The 22,120-nt window shown below is 41.8% G+C and overlaps 1 protein-coding gene across 5 annotated transcripts in view; it reads right to left on the bottom strand.

Annotated features, from left to right (window-relative positions):
- Positions 1-3,001: 3,001 nt before the first annotated feature.
- The window catches only part of ARHGEF10 (Rho guanine nucleotide exchange factor 10), a 193,433-nt gene continuing 174,314 nt past the window's right edge, over positions 3,002-22,120 (bottom strand). For all 5 annotated transcript variants that reach the window (XM_038397350.2, XM_038397348.2, XM_038397349.2 and 2 more), the window contains 2 exons: positions 13,890-14,012; positions 3,002-6,714 (listed from right to left, as the gene is read on the bottom strand). In XM_038397350.2, coding sequence (XP_038253278.1) covers positions 6,200-6,714; positions 13,890-14,012 — 638 coding nt within the window. In that variant the 3' untranslated portion in view covers positions 3,002-6,199. The remainder of the gene's footprint in view (positions 6,715-13,889; positions 14,013-22,120) is intronic.

Raw genomic sequence — 22,120 nt, 5'->3', positions numbered from 1 at the left:
CTGAGTTTCATTACCATCATTACAGTATTTTGATTTTCTCCTCGTGTTGGGTATCATCAACAATAGCTAGCTAGCCTCCAAGGGACAAGACAAGAAGTGAAAGGAGGATATTGCTGGCAGAGGCAGTTCTCTGGTTGCTAAGCATGCCTTTGAAGAAAATGCTATATTCAGCAAGTCTAAATAAGAGGGAGCAGAAGAAACTGAAGCCACCTGAAGATCTTGAGCTAGTTCTCTCGCATCAAATAGCCTACAAACTGATCACAGATACATGTTTCACATTTGAGGGAGGCAGGATTAACAGTACAGCTGCTGAAAATTCCTAAACCTGGATGATTAAGTGACTTAATGCTAACATTTTGTGCTAACATAAGATGCTAGAGTTCCTCAGACCCTAGGTGATGTACACTATCTTAAATGCCTATCAACAGTCAGGTCAAGTTTTACAAACAGAATCTACATGATGCCTGGGAAGGTGAGGTACTTTTACAGCCATGTAGGCAGCTTGGTCTAGAGGACTAATCATGGACCCGGGAGTCAGGCCTGGGTTTTAATCGCATTCACTGTCTGACACACTGTGTAGCTTTGGGCAAGTAATTTAAGCTCTTGGTAACTCGGGTTCTTCATCTGTAAAACAAGGATAATACTAACATACCTCCCTGACTGGGGTATTATTATACAAATGTACTGAACATGTAAAGCTCCATATAAACACTGAATCAATTCCACAGACAAAGTCACGTGCTGCAATTCAAACTAATTCTTGTACAGCATTTGAATTAAATGTCAGTTTAAAACCTATGTGCACTTTGCATACACCCAAATGCACTTTACTCACAGTAGTGCGTTCATTTAAGAAAAGAAAACCAGATTGGAAGGGAAGAAAGGAACAATGGTCTTGTGAATAGGGCTCAGAAGATGTGGTTCAATTTTGTGCTCTACTACAGACTTCATATGTGATCATGGGCAAATCTCTTATTCTTTCTGTGTCTCCTTGCCCCATCTACAAAGAGTTTACAACTGTAGATATATTATAGATGGGGCACTGAGACAAAGAAAGAATAAGGGACTTGCCCACGGTCACATATGTCTACAGTTATAAACTCTTAGGGGCAGAGTCTGTCTCTTGCTATGTGTATCTATGGTGCATAGCACTACTGGGCCCTGATTTTGTTTGGGGTCTATTGTTCCTACTGTAACAATAGCAGTGATAGGAAAATGTACACAGAAAACTATCAGTGATATCTACTACCCTTGGAGAGAGAGAGGAGGGAAAAGCAAGTAAGAAAAAAACTCAGCACTGTCACAACTGCAAAGAAAATAGTATAACAGTAATGAAAAGATAAGCTTTAGTTATAATTCATTGTGGCAAAGAATCAATAGTTCATCGTAGTATTATTTATTATTTGTTAATGGTAGTGCACATACAGACAAAAGGGACTAAGTTTCTTAGGCTCAGTCCCAGGTACCACAAAGTTATGCATGCCAGATGCAAGCCGCATGGCTGAATCTAAATACTATAATCATGAACAGGACTGGATGAACTCTCCTGTGGGTCCGGGGGCGATTAGATTTTGTGGGGCCCCTGTATACAAGTCTTTTTCCTAATTTAAAACAAAATGATCACAATTATGGCATTGAGGCTATTAACGCTATACTAAACTTGCCTTTTAATTAACATAAAGCCATTCTGTGGTTACATTGCAATCTTAAAACATATAGAATATAGCTAAGCTAATTCAAAATAGCCTACTTCTTAACTTAAAACAGCTGTTATATTAGTTTCTTTCTGGGAGGGAGTTTGGGTGCAGTAGGGGACTCCAGGCTAGGGCAGAGTGTAGCAGTGCAGGGGAGGGTGAGGGATGCAGGCTCTGGGAGGGAGTTTGGTGCAGGAGTGGATTCTGATCTGCGTCAGGGGGTTGGGGTGCAGGAGAGGGTGTGGGGTCTGGGAGGGAGTTTGGGTGCAGGAGGAGATTCTGACCTGGGGCAGGGGGTTGGGATGCAGGAGGGAGGTGCGAGGTGCAGGCTCCGGCCGGGAGGTGCTTACCACAGGCAGCTCCAAGCCAGTGGTACAGCAGGGCTCAGGCAGGCTGCCTGCATGCCATGGCCCCACGCCGCTCACAGAAGTGGCCAGCTGCTGGCACGTCTCTGCACGCCCCTGTGGTGAGGGGGACAATGCGTCTCTATGCGCTGCCCCCCAAAATTCCCATTGGCCAGTTTCCAGCCAATGGGGAAGACGCGGGGATGGTGCTGGGGGCGGAGGCAGCACACAGAGCCGCCTCCCCCCCCACCAGGGGCTGCAGAGACGTGCCAGCAGCTGGCCGCTTCCGGGAGCAGCATGGGGCCACAGCATGCAGGCAGCCTGCCTGAGCCCTGCTGCGCCAGGGCCCCCCTTAAGCTGAGCCCCCTAAAGCCCCCTTAACCTGCTGCAGCCCCTAAAGCCCCTGTGTTAATCCAGCCCTGATCATATACTCCTCTATTTACCATTTAGGGCTGATCAACTGCAACAGAATTATCAGGCAGCCTCTGAAAACTCATTTCCTGTGTTAACATGAATTGACTCCATCCCCATGCTCATTTCCCTCATTAATGGATTTCACTTTTTATGCACTGTCACAAATGCTCTACAGACTTGGACATTTTATTCCATGGGGACAATGTGGTGGAAATTTTACTGTGGATCAGCATTAGGGTCCAGACACACTGTGCCAAGTTTTAAAAGCCCATGGGGCCTTCAGTATCTTGCATCCAGAGAAAATGTATTTGGTGGTGACTAGATTCCTAGAGCTGGAATAAATTCAAAAATATATCTCTTTGGTCTCTTACGTATATGTTCTACTTTCCCCTCCATATATCCATTTGAAAAGAATGCACATTCTTCTTGATGTATATTTCTGTACACCATAAATTGTAGCCCTCAGGTTTTCCATTGGTAAAATGATTAACAAAGAAATATATTTTTGAAGTTTAATTTTTTTTATTCACAGTTTTTTTTGTAATTAAACATTTTGCTGAGTTTACTTTGGACATAAATACACAGTTATGGCTCACATTAGAACATAGATATTATTTGTTAAAAACATAACATGTAATGTATTGTAGTGGTTACACTGTTTCCCCTTTCCTCTTAAGTTTTTTCCATATCTTAAAGTGACATTAGACGCCAAATCTGACCTACCTAGTAACACAGTCAAATGTATCTATTAAGTTTTCTTACTGACTGTAAAAGTACCTTTGGCTTGCATTTGGTGTTAATGTAATACAAGTTAGCAGTATATCACAAAGCAAACATTGGACATGGAGTTTGGTCACTGACTAGAACTTTGATGTATAGTTTTATAACATGCTGTAAAGCTTCTCTTTGCCTCATAGCCTAGTAATACTTATATAGAGCTTAGTTGCAAAAATTTATAATTAAAGAAAGATAAATCATGGGCCCAGCCCTGTTACTATTGAAGTCAGTAGCAAAACTCCCATTGACTTTCATAGGAGCATGACTGTGCTGTGTCTCTACTGTTTATAAACAAAAGAAAAGTATATTTTGGCTAGAATATAAGGGGGTTGTCTCCTAAAATGTTAAAATATATAGTTGTCTAGTTGTGGTGGCGGATCCTGCAAATCTTCCATGCATGGAATTCCAGTTCAACATGGCGGGGGCTTGTAGACTCAGCCCACCGTTACCAATAATAAAGAGCTGTGTAACAGTGGGTGCAATCCTTCATGCCATGCATGCTTGGCAATGGAATTCCAAACATGGACACCAGGCAGAATCAGAGAAGAAGAAGGACAAGGGTTACATATAGTTTATGAATAAAAGCCTGTCAACATTTGTTTTTTATCCTGAAGTTAAATTTTAATCACAATTTAATACTTTAATAAAATAAGCAATGGACAACACCCAACTGAAAGAATCAGATACCTTGGTGATGGGCATGGAATAAGAATTTAGGCCCTCACCCTGCAGTCAGATTTGCACAGGTGGATCATTATGCTTGTGGAGAATTCCATTGAAGTCAGTGGGATTCTGCGCTGGCTCAAGGGTCTGCCCACACAGATCTAACTGGTGAGATTAAGCAGTTTATATCAGAAGTGACAGACATCATTTGAAATATGTGGAAACCTTTTTTTCCAAGCTGGAATAAAAACAGTCCCAAAGTATATGTACTTTATTTAGGTAATCAAAACTTTATGTTGTGTACTTGATTCTAGCCAATGCAAACATTTGGCATTTATTCTGCTTTAGGAAATGTTTTGCTCATATTTTATGCTTACATTCTGCTGATGGTCATGCACTGTAGAGTTTACTACATCCAAATGAAGCTCGATAGGCATAGATTTACATGGCCTCTTATGTTTTCTAGTACTCAGGCTATCCCCTAGTTAGACCCCAGTTCAGGAAAGCATCCATATTCAAGATAAACATGTTTCAGTACAATCCTTTTCTGATACACCCAATTAGGTGGCTATGCCCTCCCATAAAGTAATTTGACCTATAGCACCCTAAATTCTAAAAAACATTCCCACTGCACTCTAACTTAATGAGGCAACATAGAATTCTACTTGTTAAATGAGAATATATGGCCAGGTTCTCTTTTCCAATTTGGCCCCTTAGCACTACCGGAGTGGCATCAACTGGCTGGAAAATGCCCAGATCTTTCCAGTTGAGAATTCCCCCAGAATAGTCCTCTTCCATGCTGGCCCTGGACATGGAAGTGGGTGAGACAGGATATGCCAAAGGGTGGACGGGCAGGTGGCCAAAGAACCAGACATTCTCAGCCGGTGGACAGTCCCTTGGGGTTAGTTACCAGCTGATGTAGTCTAGAGAAGCCCCCAGCTAATCCATTTGAACCCTCCCTGCCCTGTGACCATCAGCAAAGACTGGGTGCAGCAGAGAATCTGGCTCTATTTTTACAGTACAACATTCATTTTAGGAAAAGAAGCTATTAATCTGAAATTCTGGCTGGCTTAGGAGCGGTGACTACTGCTGAGAGATGGTCGTGTCCCTGCTGCTTGCAGATGAGCACTAGAACGCTCTTCTATGTACCGACATTACGTAGTGGATTTTAGCTTGTAGTCATGCCTAAGTGCACATTCATTGATTTCAGATGAATGCCTGCATTAGTAATTGCGCTTCCTGTAGATATTGATATATTCAGATGAATTTATGTTCAGTATTAATTCCCTGCATTACTCACTGTGTAACCATGTACCGCTTCATGTTTTAATTGCTTCACTGCTATCACAGAATGCAAATTTATGTATCATTAAAAATGGCATTTTTAACATACCCTAGATGCTAGAAGTACACACCATTGCGAGAAACAGAATGCACGGCCAGCACTGCACCAAGAAGTTAACCAGAATGCACATCTATTTTGTATCTTCAACCTGTATTGTATTTTCTGATTGTTCCAAATCATCATGTGCAAGGGCCTCCACTAAAGAGTAAAGGTAAACAACACAGATAGATATCACATCTTCCAGTGCTGTTAACACACTTTTTCCCCCCTCCAACATCCTTTTTTAATAATATTGAGCATTAGAAATTAACAACGAATTTTTTGCTTTGAAAGATACAAAACAATTAGCCTATCTGACTGTTAAGTTTTTTGGTCGAAGCCATACACTTTCTTGTGGAATTATATTATATAGTGGTTACTGAATTAACCTTTTATCCTTTATTAGTATATTTATTGCTCAAAATATTTGCTACTTTGTTAAAATGTACAGTACATGCAAGAATCACTTTTGAGAAAAGTGCTGACTTAAGAAAGCAAAAAACAGCATGTGAAATGGTATATCTTCCCTGCCTCTCCTAAGTGCTACAAATCATAATAATGACAGATATAAACTTGAATATAAATAAAGTTCTAAAACCATTTAAAAGGGTCTGATATATCCCCAATATTTTAACTAGCAGAGCCATCAGCAGCAGCTAAATATTTTCAATATCGTAATAAGGTAGGATGTTCTAAATAGGTTAGGAATCTATCTTGCAACCCTTACCCAAGTGATCAGTCCCATTGATTTAAACAGGTCTGCTCATATGAATAATGGCTGCAGGGTTTGGTCCTTGGCATTCACTGTAGTAAGATTACATCAGAAATCCCATTAAAAGACAAAACGTCATAACAAATTTAGAGTTTAGGAATGAAATCAAATGACTTTGTAAAAAGTCACCATTTAACATGGTTTTAGTCACTTAGATGTTTAATAGCGGAATCTGCCAAACCATCACAGAAGATACCAGTTCATCCTGTCGCTGCGGCTTGGACTTCTTGTTCATCCTTCTATGTCCTTGTCCTCCAGAGATGACTAATACTGAACTTGCTTTCGTTTTCCTGGATCGCTGCCTTTTATTTTTAAGCGAGATGTTTTGATCCTTCAAGAGCTCATAAATGGTGCTGTCCTCCGGCCTACGTTCTAGGGAATTTGTTCCATGAGACAATGTTAGGGACCCAGAAGATGAAGACATGTCACTTCTTTGTGCAATGGATCCTACTGAACCGCCTAGCCACACTGCAGTGTCCTGAGTGTTACTTAGGGAAGAGCTTGGTCTGTCATTGTGCAAGACATTTTTTTGGTCATCTTCTTTCGATTCAGAGTTAGGAGGCAGGCTGTTTCTGGACTTGCTTTTGTTTTTCTTGTTTACAGCTGTAACCATTACAAGGAATTTGACTGGGCCATTATGTGCATGATAGGATACCATTCCCCTTCCTGAAGCCAAAGGAAAAAGAAAAGTTTATGTAATGTTAATCTCACTTATTTTGGATCACTGTTTTACATCTCAACTACCTCATTCTCACAACAAATCATTTCAGTTAGACTTGCATAACCCTGTCAAAAGAAACACAGCACGTAACAGGTTTTTCATATATTTACTGAACTGAACCATGGAATAATTTACAAAAAAATCTACAGTACATTGAAGATGCATTTGGGCTAGAACAGAAATCTGCTAAAAGCAGGACATGCAGAGTAAGTTGACATTTAGTTCATACTTTTGTACTCTGTTTTCACAACAGCAAGAGTAGAGAAATCCTCAGCTGACTTGTTTTAAATGGCATTGTCACTACCTTAACGTTACATGCTTTCTCCAAGACTCCACAACAAAATGAAAGGTTTTCAGTTAATCCTACTCCTCCCCTCTTGAATAGTATAAACACATCAATTCCAGTGCAGGAGTGGAGTGCACTCCACACCCACAGAGGAGGGGGTAGGATTTGCCATTAAGCATTGATTTCTAGTTGCAGTGGTGCATTCGTAGGACAAATGGTGAATGAACAATATCAATTTAATTTTTTTAAAAAGGATTTAGGCTGTGGGACATTGGAGGAGAAAAGAAGGATTTAAACTGTCAGTCAAAAGATGGTACCAAAAGCAAATTGTTAGGGCTAAATTCAGAAGATCTTTAATAACTTGAAAATATGTGGATCTTTCTACAGAGGGGAGAAAAGATCCAACATTCTGCCATACATACTCCCACCTGGGTGGGGGGATGTGATCATGAGATGTGCCTGTACCTCAGACAAGATCACTGGCCCCAGGAAGAACCAGGCATAATTTGGAATGAGAGAATGCTGTGAGATACCCAAAGATAGACGGATTATGTCAATCTGTGACAAATGCATATATAGTAAATCAGGATTCCAAACAGACAAAGGTGGATGTATCTCAGATCAGTAAACTGTAAAGAGAAACAGAGTTAGCATATCTACACACATCATCTAAGGGTTTGTCTACACAAGGCTTTTAAAGAAGATCAAACCCAACTGATTCAGTTTGAAAATGGTTGCATACACATGATGCAGATCATCACCATGCACTAACTCCAAATTTGCTGCTAACTCTGGGGTTTGCTGCAAATTGAATTAGTGTGGCCTATATTGTTCATGTGGACGCAATTGCTGCACACCACTTTCTCCATGCTTCCAATGGTTATCTGTGCCTTGTGGGTCGACAATTACTGATCTAGCTGTTCACCTGTGTGCCTTCCCACACTCTGGTGTCAAGTTCCCAGGTCATCCCCCCCACCCCTTCTTTAAAAGCTGACACAGAGCCAGAATTTGCCAATTTGCATGTCCATTCCGCCCCCCCATTACTGAGCGTTTCAATATTCTGCCATACAACTGCGACTGCACGCCAGAAGCCAACAACATGCCTTGCACAGCTGCTTGGAGATGTGCTGAGACCCTGGATCTCATCACTATCTGGGGAGAAGCATGAGTGTATGCCGCTTTTGTGGCCAGCCAGAAGAATAAAGACCTTTCTGTGGACATTGCCAAGCAGATGTCCACAAGGTGTCATGAGATGCTGACCCGTGCTGGACAAAGAGCAAGCCACTCAGGAGTAAGTAAATTGAAAGGAGGGACAGAAGGAGACAAATCTGGCAGGAGTTATGTGACCTGTTCATTTTATGATAAATTGGACAGGATCCTACATAAGTATAGCACAACCCTTTCAAGACATCATGTGGAGCCCACTGGCCGCAATCTCCCCCACCTCGAGGAAGATCAGCAAGGTCCAGTAAAGGCTGGGTCGGAAGATGCTGGAGAGGAGCTGTCCCCTGAGAACCAGAATCTTTTCTGAGACCCAGGATCCTGCTGCAGATCAGCTGGAACACCAGCCACAGTCATGCCTTGATGCAGTGTACTCTGACTACTGCCCGGCATAGGCTGAGTTTGAGTCCTAGCCAGAAACCCAGGCTTTACAATTTATTATTTATTTATTTATTATGCTATACTATCATTCTACCTTCTGTTTTGGATGACCCATCGCTGCAGCCGTTGTAGCAGATGTGAGTTAGGAGCCCTTCCAGACATCCAGACCCCACCTCCCACCCTCTTTCCATCAACCCATGCTGCCCGTTTGCCCCCGACATACATGTCTGCCTGGGTGGTTCACTGGTTTCAGTTTGGTTCACACTAATGTTTTATTTAAAGGGTTGCTTTTTTTTGGCGAATCAAATGTAAATGTATTTTCAGATTAAATGTATGGTTATTTTTCCACCAGTTCAATGAAAACTTGATTTTTGGCTTTGTTACTGTTGTTTCATAATAAAAACTATATAAAATCCATTTTGGTCCATTATGACTCATCACTGCATGTAGCACATACAATTAGCTAAATAAAGCTAAAATAATTCATACAGTTTTACAAAGGTATATGGGCAATGCCTCGCTTCCACCACCCATAAACACTATTACACTGCTCACAGATTATCCCAACCCCGCTCTATGGATTAGCAGCCGGATATCCACCTACACATGTACAAGCACAAGACTCAAAACACAAACAATAGGCGTCCCTGACAATATTCCCCAGAGGTTAACATTCTCGATGGGATGCTTTACTGCTGCTCAAACCACCGAGCAAGTCTCTGCACCTCAGTCTCCCGCTCATCGCTAAGGCTTTCCCGCTCAGTCTCTCAAATACTGGGGAGAACACAGCACCCAGTTATAACAGCTAGGACTTTTTATCTTTGCATAATGACAGGTTTCAGAGTAGCAGCTGTGTTAGTCTGTATGCGCAAAAAGAAAAGGAGGACTTGTGGCACCTTAGAGACTAACAAATTTATTGGAGCATAAGCTTTCGTGAGCTACATGAAGTGAGCTCACGAAAGCTTATGCTCCAATAAATTTGTTAGTCTCTAAGGTGCCACAAGTCCTCCTTTTCTTTTTGCGACTTTTTATCTGATGCTTCCAAACGATTCCATAAGAAGCACCATCTGCCTTTCAAGCAGCCAAACGCATGCTCGACTGCCGTGCTGCAACTACTCAGGTGGGAGCCGAAACGTTCTCTCTTTCTGTCCAAGTAGCCTGTGTGCGGTTTCCTTGGCCAGGGCATCACAGGGTAAACTGGATCCCCCAGAATAACCTGACCAATCTCCACACCATTAATGTCCACAGTGTTCCTGGGGGCAAATAGTCCTTTCTCCATTAATGTAAAGAGAACTGAGTTCTGAAAGATCCTCATAGCATGGACCCTTTCAGACCACCCTTCATTTATGTCTATATACCTGCCATGGCAGTCAACCAGTCCTTCGAGCAGCAGAGAAAAATATCCCTTTCTGTTATAAATTCTGCACCCTGGTAGGGGTCCAATGTTCAGCATAGGTTCCATTAATGGCCCCAATACAGTTTGGGATTCCCATGCCTACAAACCCATCAATAATCTCCTGAGCATTATCCAGCTTTGTAACCCAGTTAGAACCTTATCAACAACATAGCAGAGCTGCATGCGAATGGCCCCAACAGTTGATCTCCCCATGCCAAACTGATTGGTTACAAACTGGTAACGTTATGGGATGGCCAACTTTCAGATAGCAATGGCAACCAGCTCCTCTAGGGGGTGAGGCAGCGCATGTTGGTACGCTGTCACTCTAGCTCCGGCATCAGTTCGTCACAGCTCTCAAAAAAGGTAGCTCTCCCCATCCTGAAGTTCTCTCACCACTGCTGATCATCCCAGGTCTTCAGAATGATCCTCTCCCACCAATCCATGCAGATTTGCTGGGCCCAGAAATGGTGCTGCAGTCTATGTAGCTGATGCAGGAACTGGTTCCCTAGCTCTAACTGCTCAGTGTCAGTGCCCTCATCCTGCTGCAACAGCTTCACTGTGTTCTCCTGCAGCTGGGGGAGCTGCCAATGCTGGCATTAAATATCCTCATGGACCTGCACCATCTGCTCGATGGTGCAGCGGGAAAAGTCCAATGCCAAATGCAGCTGGCTTTTAATGCTATAATACAGCCCAAATTGCCTCCATGTATTTGCATTTGCCAGTATAATGCATCTCTGGGTCCATGCCGGCAGAAAGCAATCGGAAAAAGGCACCAGCATGCCCAGAAAGGAAGCATGGGGCAGAGACAGTGGAAACATGGGCTTTTAAAAAAAATGGAGCCTGCCTGGCTTCCACTATGTATCCAACAATTCACAGCAAAAACAATCCCATGATGCACATTTCTCAGCCATGAAGCAAAGGACCATGGGATACCCCTGAGAACACTACTCCCTCAGTTCACGGCAAACCATCGCCATGTGTTCATATGATGCAAGCTGAAATCAGAACAGGTGTCCCATGTGCATGCTATTGGTGCGACTTGCATACTGCGAGTTACCAGACATGCATCAAAAAGCTTTGCAATATCTCCCATGTCTAGATATATCGTTAGGCTGTGATCATGAAATTCTATCACTTAGGGCTTAGGAATTTATTACCACACAGTGAGGTAATGCATTTCACAGGGGCATGATTTCTAGAGCACACTAATGTGTTGGGCATTAATTGGTCCATGTAGATCAGGGGTTCTCAAACTGGGGGTCAGGACTTCTCAGGAGGTTGTGCAGTTATTACATGGGGGGTCACGAGCTGTTAGCCTCCACCCCAAACTCCGCTTTGCCTCCAGCATTTATAATGGTGTTAAATATATTAAAAAATGTTTTTAATTTATAAGAGGGATCACACTCAGAGGCTTGCTATGTGAAAGGGGTCACCAGTACAAAAGTTTGAAAACCACTGATGTAGATCCTACTGAGCATACATGCTGGAACTAGGAGTGCTGGGGGTGCTGCTGCACCCCTGGCTTGAAGTGGTTTCCATTATATACGGGGTTTACAGTTTGGTTCAATGGCTCTCAGCACCCCCACTATACAAATTGTTCCAGCACCTCTGCTACTGAAGTGCAGTAAAGGCTCCCAAGTGTGCTTTAACACAGTACCATTTCAAACAGCACTATGTTAAAGCGCAGTATGGAACACTGAATGTGCAGCAGCACATGGACTAATTAATGCACAACATGTTGGTACGCTTTAGAAATCATACTCTGTAAAGTTAGAGTTGCCAACTCTCTAATTGCACAAAAACTGAATACCCTTGCCCCGCTCTTGCCCCGCCCCTTCTCTGAGGCCCCACCCCACTCATTCAGTTGCTCGCTCTCCCCCACCTGCACTCATTTTCACTGGGCTGGGCAGGGGGTTGGAGTGCAGGAGAGGGTGAGGGCTCCAGCTGGGGGTATGGCTCTTGGATGGGGCCAGAAATGAGGTGTTCAGGGTGCAGGAGGGGGCTCTGGATTGGGGCAGGGGGGTGGGGTGTGGGAGGGTTTTGGGATGCGATCTCTGGCCAGGTGGCACTTATCTCAGGTGGCTCCCGGTCGGCAGTGCAGTGGGGCTAAGGCAGGTTCCCTGTCTGCCCTGGCTCCGTGCTGCTCCAGGAAGCGGCCGGCATGTCCAGATCTGGCCCCTAGGTGGAGGCGTGGTCAGGTGGCTCTCTGCGGTGTGCGCTGCACACGCCCACAGGCGCCGTCCCTGCAGCTCTTGTTGACTGCAGTTCCCGGCCAATGGGAAGCTGCGGAGCTGGCACTTGGGGCAGGGGCATCGTGTGGAGCTTCCCTGATCGCCCCTGCACCTAGGGGCTGCAAGGAAATGCTGGCTGCTTCTGGGTGCTGAGCAAAGCCAGGGCTGTGCTGCCGACCAGACTTTTAACAGCCTGGTCCATGGTGCTGATCGGAGCTGCCATGGTCAACCAGATTGTAAAGCGCATTTCCCCACTGTGCAGAGAATCGCTTATATAGTAAGTGCAAAGGTGTAATGAGGAACAATCACTATTGCTATTAGAGACACACATATGAAGTGAAGCAATTATAAAAATCACTGCTCTGAGATTCCCGATACTCAACCTGCAAACTATAAAAGTATATCTTCTCCAAATTTAATAAGCTTGGAGCTTTGGACCTCTTAATGCCCATAGAAAAAGTCTCAATCCAAAAATAAATTTAAGAATGTATAGTTCAGAGAAAGTAACCACAGTGGAAACGGGAGGTTAAGAGTTCAAGGTTTTTTTGCATGACTTTAACTATGATTTCCATACAATCCATCTATTTTTAAAGTTTCTCCTAAACATTAATCTTTTTAGGTTTGCCATTAAAAAGCACAATGTTGTTTTCTCTTAAGTTATTGATACATATTGTTATTTTTTCTGAATAGTAGTCAATCTTATTTTTATTTTTGTAAAGTTACAGGAGTTTTGGTTTAAAGAAGTTTATTATGGAAACTAGATATAAGTTGCTTGGCTTATAAGGTCTGCCTGCTTCCCTCCACAATTTTAGGTGAAGTTCTGAAACCAAACTGTAGCTTCACATATGCCACATCCAGCACACTTTTTTGAACCTTGTTTTGTTATGATAGTGAAGAGCAGAACTGAAATGTTTCCAAAATGTTGGCAGAGTTCTGATGTTCCTATCTCAGAAATGAATAACTCCCAAAATAAGGTATCTTGTCTCTTCAGCAGGCCCCCAAATGCTATAGTTGTGAAAAGCTAACCAGTAAGTCAAATTTTACATTTCAAGGACTCAATGTTATGCAGCGATCAGGTCACAAAAATAACCAGTCAGGACAAACACTGAACTTTCAATTCCCATCTCTCCAAATCCAGTATGCCATTTTTCTCCAAATTTGGAAATAAACACTCCCTCTGACTCTCCTCCCCTACCTACATGCCAGTTTGCATTCTGATATAACATTTCCAAAAAACTGTAGAGGAGAACAACATTTCTCTTTACAGTGGAAAGGCTGTTCCAATCTTAGACACAGAGGTTTTCCCCCTCCGTAATACATGGCTTGAAGAGCTAACCTCCATCCCACTCTGCCTCAAAAGAACAACAACAGTTGTAGTCATGGATGTTGATTTAATAAAGCAAAAATAACAGAAGACAATAGAAATATGTTACAGATATACTATAAAACTAAGTAGGCTCAACAAATACTCATAAAAAAGCTCAAACCATGCCTATACAATACATAAAATTTTACATATTTACTTGATTTATTGACTAAATAATGTACTGAAAAGCCAGTCTTCAGCATACCATCATTCAAAAATATATGAAAAATTTTACTTACCCGTTATTTTTGGAATTCCTTGCAAACGAGGCACTGGTAGTGCTACTATAATACCCAGATTTGTTCCAACTAACAATAACCCATGGCACACCAGCAGACTGGTCACAGAAACACGTTGCTGTCCTGTGAAATTCAGGGAGAGCTGCATTATTTAACAGATATAACCTTTGATTTGGTAAAGGTAACCTACAGTAAACTGCACATAATTACATTGTTATAGGCTCCGATTCAGCAAAACATTTAAGCAGAAGCTTAAATATTTTGTGGAAGCAAGGCCTTGAAATTTTACCTGCATGCCATATAACTCGCATGAAATGAAATTACTTCTGAAATGCTGTAGTTCAACTTGTGTTTTCTTATAAAACCCTGCATTACAGTAGAAAGTAATCAGCTATATATTACTTTTACAAACAGGTTACTTTTACATATTCTTCATAGCCACCCTACAATATATAATACTACACAATACACAATAGAATTACACAAGACTACAGTATTACACTGTGTTCAAGCCTCAACACTGTCCATATTTCCTGAGCATAACTGCATATTTTTCTACTTTTCTGTAACAACTTGGTGCATTTTGGGATTGCTCAAAATCCTCATAGCCTTTGAGGGGGAAAAAAGATAACTGATTGATTCAATGCACATGGACTTTCAAAAAGTCTTTATCAACCTCCCGCATAAATGGAAACAAAGCCAGGCAGGTGTGGCTCCACTAATTAGGTGCCTGGACCCTGGAGAAGATGCACATGTAAGATGAGGTGGTGGCCGAGGGGGGGGGGGGGGATAAGGGGTAGGTAGGAGGGGGCAGTGGGGTGAGAAGAAGGGGTGGGGGGAATTTGTAACGTGCAGGGCTGTGGCGGTCAGAGAAAGAGGTGACTTTCCCCAGCTCCAGGGCTGCGGCTGCCAGGGAGAGATGGCCCTCCTTCCCAGCCCCAGCTCGGGGGCTGCTGTGGTGGGGAAGAGAAGGCACATCCATTGCATTAGAAAGGTAAGACCACTGATACCAAAATATGAGTTGTGAGCTTTTATTTGTAGAACCAAAAAAACCGTTAATTATTATTAAGGGTTTTTTTATATAGCGCTTTTATCCAAAGTGCTTTACAATAGTTAGCTAACAGTACAAACAACATTTGCAAAGATCATTAAGTGGTCCACCGAGACCCTCAGAAATTTTCAAGTACTCTTCGAAAAAAAAGTTTGAGAACAATAAATAGGAGACAGAAGATTTTGATTAATTAATTGAAAGCCTGGTGAGCACTGGAGAGCAAAAGCACTGGAGAGAAAATGGCATGTTAGAATGTGTAAGGATGAAAGAGACAAAACAGTCATCAAAAAGCATGTGAGAGAAACAATATGGTCTTACAAAGCAACATTTAGCAGTGCTAGTCAAATCTACTTACAAATATAAATCAGGCATAATGAAAAAATCCATAATATTAGTTTCTCTCTTTCTCCCTCTCTGGTACAGCAAACAATAAGAAGTCATCTTAGCATACAATTAAAGTTGTATGTCTACAAGTAAATTATTGTGTGTCTTGTGAAAGTTTAATATTTTTAGCTGAAATATTAAGGAGGAGATGTGCTAGGTTTCCAAAGGGGAGTATATAAGCGTGATCCCTTCACGGCTGATCAGAGGGACAGCCTTGAAGGAGACTGAAAATTCTACCCTTACAGTCAGAGGGTAGATGGCATTAAAATGATGGCAGCTGGATGAAAATGGACAATAGAAGACATCTATCAGAAGAAAACTCATCATAACCCAGAATGATGCCAGAGCCTACAGCCTTGATCTGTTTGTGAAAGAGAAGGCAAATAAAAACACATTAATAAACCAACACATTTCCTTGTTGAAACAAAGAACCTACTAAGCAAAGAACAGTAAGTATTATACATGGTACTCACCAAACCAAACTCACATCATCTACTATCAGCTTGCCTTTGATACTCAGATATTATGCAGATATTATTTCTATATACTAATTATGATTTTCAGAATTGCACAATTTCATTAGGCTTAGCTTGGGATGGACATAAACCAAAATCATTTCTAGTTATCTCTGAACTTGAGAACATCTCAAAATAAACAATTGATTCCAGATGTCCAAATTTGGCAAATATCTTTAGAATAGACCAAAATGAACCAAATCCTTGGTTCCAAACACCTCTGAATTTGGGGATTTTCAAGAGCAGAATCTGAATTTTGTGGCTTAGAATCATAAAATCACAGAATATCAGGGTTGGAAGGGACCTCAGGAGGTCATCTAGTCCAACCACCTGCTCAAAGCAGAACCAATCCCCAACTAAATCATCCCAGCCAGGGCTTTGTCAAGCCTGACCTTAAAAACTTCTAAGGAAGGAGATTCCACCACCTCCTTAGGTAACACGTTCCAGTGTTTCACCACCCTCCTAGTGAAAAAGTTTTTCCTAATATCCAACCTAAACCTCCCCCACTGCAACTTGAGACCATTACTCCTTGTTCTGTCATCTGCTACCCCTGAGAAAGTCTAGATCCATCCTCTTTGGAACCCCCTTTCAGATAGTTGAAAGCAGATATCAAATCCCCCCTCATTCTTCTCTTCCGCAGACTATATAATCCCAGTTCCCTCAGCCTCTCCTCATAAGTCAAGTTCCAGTCCCCTAATCATTTTTGTTGCCCTCCCGCTGGACTCTTTCCAATTTTTGCACATCCTTCTTATAGTGTGGGACCCAAAACTGGACACAGTACTCCAGATGAGGCCTCACCAATGTCGAATAGAGGGGAACGATCATGTCCCTTGATCTGCTGGCAATACCCCTACTTATACATCCCAAAATGCCATTGGCCTTCTTGGCAACAACGGCACACTGTTGAATCATATCTAGCTTCTCGTCCACTGTAACCCCTAGGTCCTTTTCTGCGGAACTGCTGCCTAGCCATTCGGTATGTAGTCTGTAGCGGTGCATAGGATTCTTCCATCCTAATTGCAGGACTCTGCACTTGTCCTTGTTGAACCTCATCAGATTTCTTTTGGCCCAATCCTCTAATTTGTCTAGGACCCTCTGTATCCTATCCCTATCCTCCAGCGTATCTACTTTTCCTCCCAGTTTAGTGTCATCTGCAAACTTGCTGAGGGTGCAATCCACACCATCCTCCAGATCATTTATGACCCTTGGGGCACTCCACTTGATACCGGCTGCCAACTAGACATGGAGCCATTGATCACTACCCATTGAGCCCGACAATCTAGCCAACTTTCTATCCACTTTATAATCCATTCATCCAGCCCATACTTCTTTAACTTGCTGGCAAGAATACTGTGGGAGACCGTGTCAAAAGCTTTGCTAAAGTCAAGGAACAACACGTTCACTGCTTTCCCCTCATCCACAGAGCCAGTTATCTCGTCATAGAAGGCAAATAGATTAGTCAGGCATAACTTGCCCTTGGTGAATCCATGCTGACTGTTCCTGATCACTTTCCTCTCCTCTAAGTGCTTCAGAATTGATTCCTTGAGGACCTGCTCCATGATTTTTCCAGGGACTGAGGTGAGGCTGACTGGCCTAAGTTCCCAGGATGCTCCTTCTTCCCTTTTTTAAAGATGGGCACTACATTAGCCTTTTTCCAGTTGTCCGGGACCTCACCCGATCGCCATGAGTTTTCAAAGATAATGGCCAATGGCTCTGCAATCACATCCACCAACTCCTTTAGCACTCTCAAACGCAGCGCATCCAGCCCCATGGACTTGTGCTCGTCCAGCTTTTCTAAATAGTCCCGAACCACTTCTTTCTCCACAGAGGGCTGGTCACCTCTTCCCCATGCTGTGCTGCCCAGTGCAGCAGCCTGGGAGCTGACTTTGTTCGTGAAGACAGAGGCAAAAAAGCATTGAGTACATTAGCTTTTTCCACATCCTCTGTCACTAGGTTGCCTCCCTCATTCAGTAAGGGGCCCACACTTTCCTTGACTTTCTTCTTGGCTTAACTCATCCATAATGCAAACAAGCTAATGTTCCTAAATATATACCATCTTTGGATATGTAATATCTGCAATGCCTTTTAGGGTGTTCAACACTGGGAAAAAATTTCAATTCCTGTCTTCACACTTTAGCCTTGAAGCGAATTCCAACTAGTAATTTGCACCTGTGAAGTAACATTATTATTTCCATATGTGAAAACAGTATGTGATTTGCAGGCAACCTAGAGTCCTATATATAGAACACAATCTTATGCATGAACCACTAAAAGTGAGGTCAAAAGGAAAAGTGCTTGCTTTGAAATCTTGGGAAAGCAGGAAACATCTGCATGTGAGTATGTATTTTTGACATAACTTATAGTAACACGTGATGCTAAATAAAACCACTCATAAAAAGGTTTTACTTGTTATTTGCAAAATAAGGTTTGCAATCTTGCTATGGTATGCAAATTTGTGATTTTTAAAGTTTATTTATTTTATCCCTGGGGGAAACAAATGCAAACAAGCAATGGCCCCTGATTAATTTAATATGTTCTATCTGAAAACATCTACAACAAGAAGATATTCACCATTACAGGCTTTGAGAGAAGGTAATAAATATAAAAGCTAAATATTATTATTCCTGTTTTAAATTAAATCTTTCAGATGAAATTGCATTAATACTTAATGGTATTGTTAAACTAGTAAACTTAATAAGTCTCTGATCCTGCGAAGACTTATGGACATGCTTAATTGAGCAGGCTCATTTATTCTGTTTTTTCCAGGTTCAAGACTCCATCTATCTTCCTCAAGTATCAGCTTTTGACCCCAGTCCTGCAACTGGATATGTGTAAGTGAAACTTTTGCCCCTTCACAGAGCCCTCTGCAGTCAGTTCTATGCAAGGATGCCCCTGCACAGATTCTGCTGCAGCATCTGGCCCAACCTGCAAATTAAACTGGCTTAAAAGCCGACAGTGCTGCTTATTGTATCAGACTATCCTCATGTCTCTCCCTCCTTTTACTCTTTTTTAAGATGGCAACTTGATAAAAAAAAACAACCTTTAACAGCAGTGAGGGTTTATTAACTACAAATGAGTGTACTTTATTTTCTATAGAGAGGAAATGAGAAAATTTTTTTTCTTTGTCTCTCCTTCTCATCAGTTTCCAGGAAACACACTTGGAATGTTAGAGGATAATGAACGGAAATTACCCATTTGTTAAATAGGTAACCTGTCATCATCCATAAGCACAAAGAAATCAGATACTTCAGGGTCAGCAGAATCTCTCTCAAAGGACAGACCGTATTATAAATTTTAAAAACACCTGGGAAACTGTTTGGTTTGAGGATATTTAAATATCAGTGTTCTTTATGGAAAAATAAAATGTGTGACCATGAAAAAAAAACCACAAGCTAATTAATAAAAATGTGGCATGTGTATAGTGTGACTATTAATTAGCAATACTCTAAAAACACCTTGTTAACAAGGAAGCATAGTATACATGCTGTAAGAAGACTAGATGAATTGTGACAGGGGTTGTTGCAAAATTGCCTATTTGAACTGTGGACCAAATATACTGGGCACAAGTTTGCCCTCAAAGGCAACTTATATAACAATTGGTATATTCATGTCACCCCTAGTGTCTTTTCTACAAAGGCTACTAGACCTCTTCTGTTGCCAGCTAAAGGGGTTCCTCTTTTGGCTATAGTGGTAGTGGGGTGTACTGAGCTGAAGATCCTGGGTTCTAATCCCCTTGTGTTTGCTGGTATCTTGCAATTAAAACAATTGCTATTTTTAAACTTTCCAGTATTCTAGAAACTGACAGTTCTCCCAGCTTCATCTTTTCCCCATACCAGGACCCCCATTACATCCCTCACCCGTTTCATCTCCTGCAACCTAATCCACTCCCATACGTTCCATTGCATTAAAAATATAGGCCCTGCAGCAGAGAAAGGGATCTATCAGGACACCATTTATAGTTCCCTGATTCCCAGGGTGAGGCTGTGTTGCACTAAGCCCCTGGATAAATCTGAGTAATCTAGGAGCTCTAATTTATGTCAGCTGACTACGTTTAAACAACAGTGCACCCACAGAACATAGATAGATTGGAGCATGCTCAGGCCACTTCCCCTCTGGAGCTGAAGTGTGCGGGTGCTCGTTTGACACCAACTGAGAACTCTCCTGCACCAGAGGAACTCTCAGCTACCTGATTCCTGTTCCTTTTGAGTCACATAAGTCATCTAAAGGGCCAGAATACAACAAACATCCAGCCCATAAATGGCAGTATTCAGGAGCTCCCAAGATCATGGGAGTAACTGCCTTCCACTATAGATCTCCTCTCCCCTGGCACCACCTCCCCAACCAGAAGCTATCAGATACCTCCCTGACAACGTATCAGATGGAGAAAAACACAACACTATTATTGGTTCATGTTTGTTATGGGCTATGTCTGCTTTTTTATTATTCAACTCTGCCAGCTTGCAGTTATTAGAAAGACAATCCTTTCCTCTGCCATTTCCTCCACGTTTCACTCTTGCCTTACCCTGCACTTTGCAGTAGGTTGCAATGTTACCTTTCCCAAGGTAGAACAGGAACATTCTTTGCGACAGGGAAGGCAGGCCATGATATTCAAAGCTGTGTTCAGATGGCAATAAAATGGTGATAACGTAATGCTAAATTACTTTGTGTTGTGTTATTTCAGCAGAGCCATATAATTCAGTGACCTTTCCCTCCTGGAGCAGTAGGAGACAGACAAAAGGATTATAATTTTCCTCTCACTCATACTGGTTCTACAGTAAATGTAATTCCATTAACCACAATAGATCTACTGAGGTAAAGAAGAGCAGAATCACAGCAAATCCCCAGGGAGCCAGTTAAGCTGGTTTTACGGCCCCTTCGTGCGCTGAGAATCTGATCCAAGGAGTCCAGATTCTTGATAGACTTGTCACGACATTGGGTCTATTCTTCCTGTAGCAAACATTCTCTTTCATAGGCACATTAGGAGGATTTTTAGACTAACTTCTTCCCCCCCGTTCTTCTCATCCCCGAGTTCAATAAACCGTGAGCTTTTACTCACTCTTCTTTTTTGCATGTTAATGAGCCTCTGTCAAACGGCATACAATTAACTGGGTTGTTCCATTTAAAATACAAACATTCCATCGCAGCACACATCCGAGCCCTGGATGGACAGCATGAATCAAATGCCCACACACCCCTAAGCATTTCTCAGCACAACACGTTATAATAAAAGACTTTTAAAAATGCAGTCATTTCACTCCACTCCTTTTGAGCTCCTAGTATATTACACACAGTCTGACGTGGTCTTTGGCTGTTTTTGTTTTTAATTGTAAAAGGCTCTGAGCAAATTTATTATGCAAACAACCTACTTCCCTCTCTTTTAACCTTTTTGGTTACAGTGTTGTGGGATCATGCTCATAGATCCAAGAACTGCTACTGAATAATTGGAATGCATTTTATGTTTCAAATGGATGCTATTGTAGCATTTTTACTGCACAATTTCCACTCTTAAAAAACGCTTTGGCTCACAGGAGAGGTTTTTGAAAGGAAAAAAAAAACCCTAAAGTTTTGAGAATTACACCAGAGGATATTAAAAATAGCCAAAACTCTTTTACAGGAAAATGTTGGTCAATTACATCAATTACATCAGCCTATTTTATTACCATGGCAATGACAGCTTAAACTAAATATTTTCAAGATGACTTTTTTTTCCTTTAGAGAACAAACATTTTCAACAAGGAATTCAACACTTTCTTTGCACCACTGTAGGAAATATTAACTTAGTGTTAATCTTCTGTTTATGCTGATCCTCATCCTTTTGCACAAATAGGACAAATTAAGTGGAATGGCTCATTTAAACACAGAGCAAGAAGAAAATTCAGAAACCAGCCTTCAGTGTGGGAGTTGCATACAATTTAGAATAGACTCTTAATAGAGCACTGTAAAAACGAAGAGATATTAATGACACCATTTACAGTGGAGCTTTATTTTGAAGCTAATGCAATATATAGTAGGTACGTGAGACAGTAAGTCGGTAACAAAGGGATTTATTTTTTAAATCTAAAATTTTATACACTATTCTGTTTAAGGGAAAAAAATACATTCAATGCCAAAAAACTGATCATTGTTCAAATCAAAGCAGCACACTGGCTTCCCCCACCCCCTTCCCCAGTGCTGGGCTAAGCTGCACTTGGGGGCACATGGGTGCAAGTGATCTGAATATCATCCTTACGTACAAATAGGGAGAATTGGAAAGAAAAATGAAACCCTATATTTTAATACCA

The sequence above is a fragment of the Dermochelys coriacea genome, chromosome 3 (assembly GCF_009764565.3).
Source record: "Dermochelys coriacea isolate rDerCor1 chromosome 3, rDerCor1.pri.v4, whole genome shotgun sequence".
Classification (NCBI taxonomy): domain Eukaryota; kingdom Metazoa; phylum Chordata; order Testudines; family Dermochelyidae; genus Dermochelys; species Dermochelys coriacea.
This window is presented reverse-complemented; position numbering and strand designations above follow the sequence as displayed.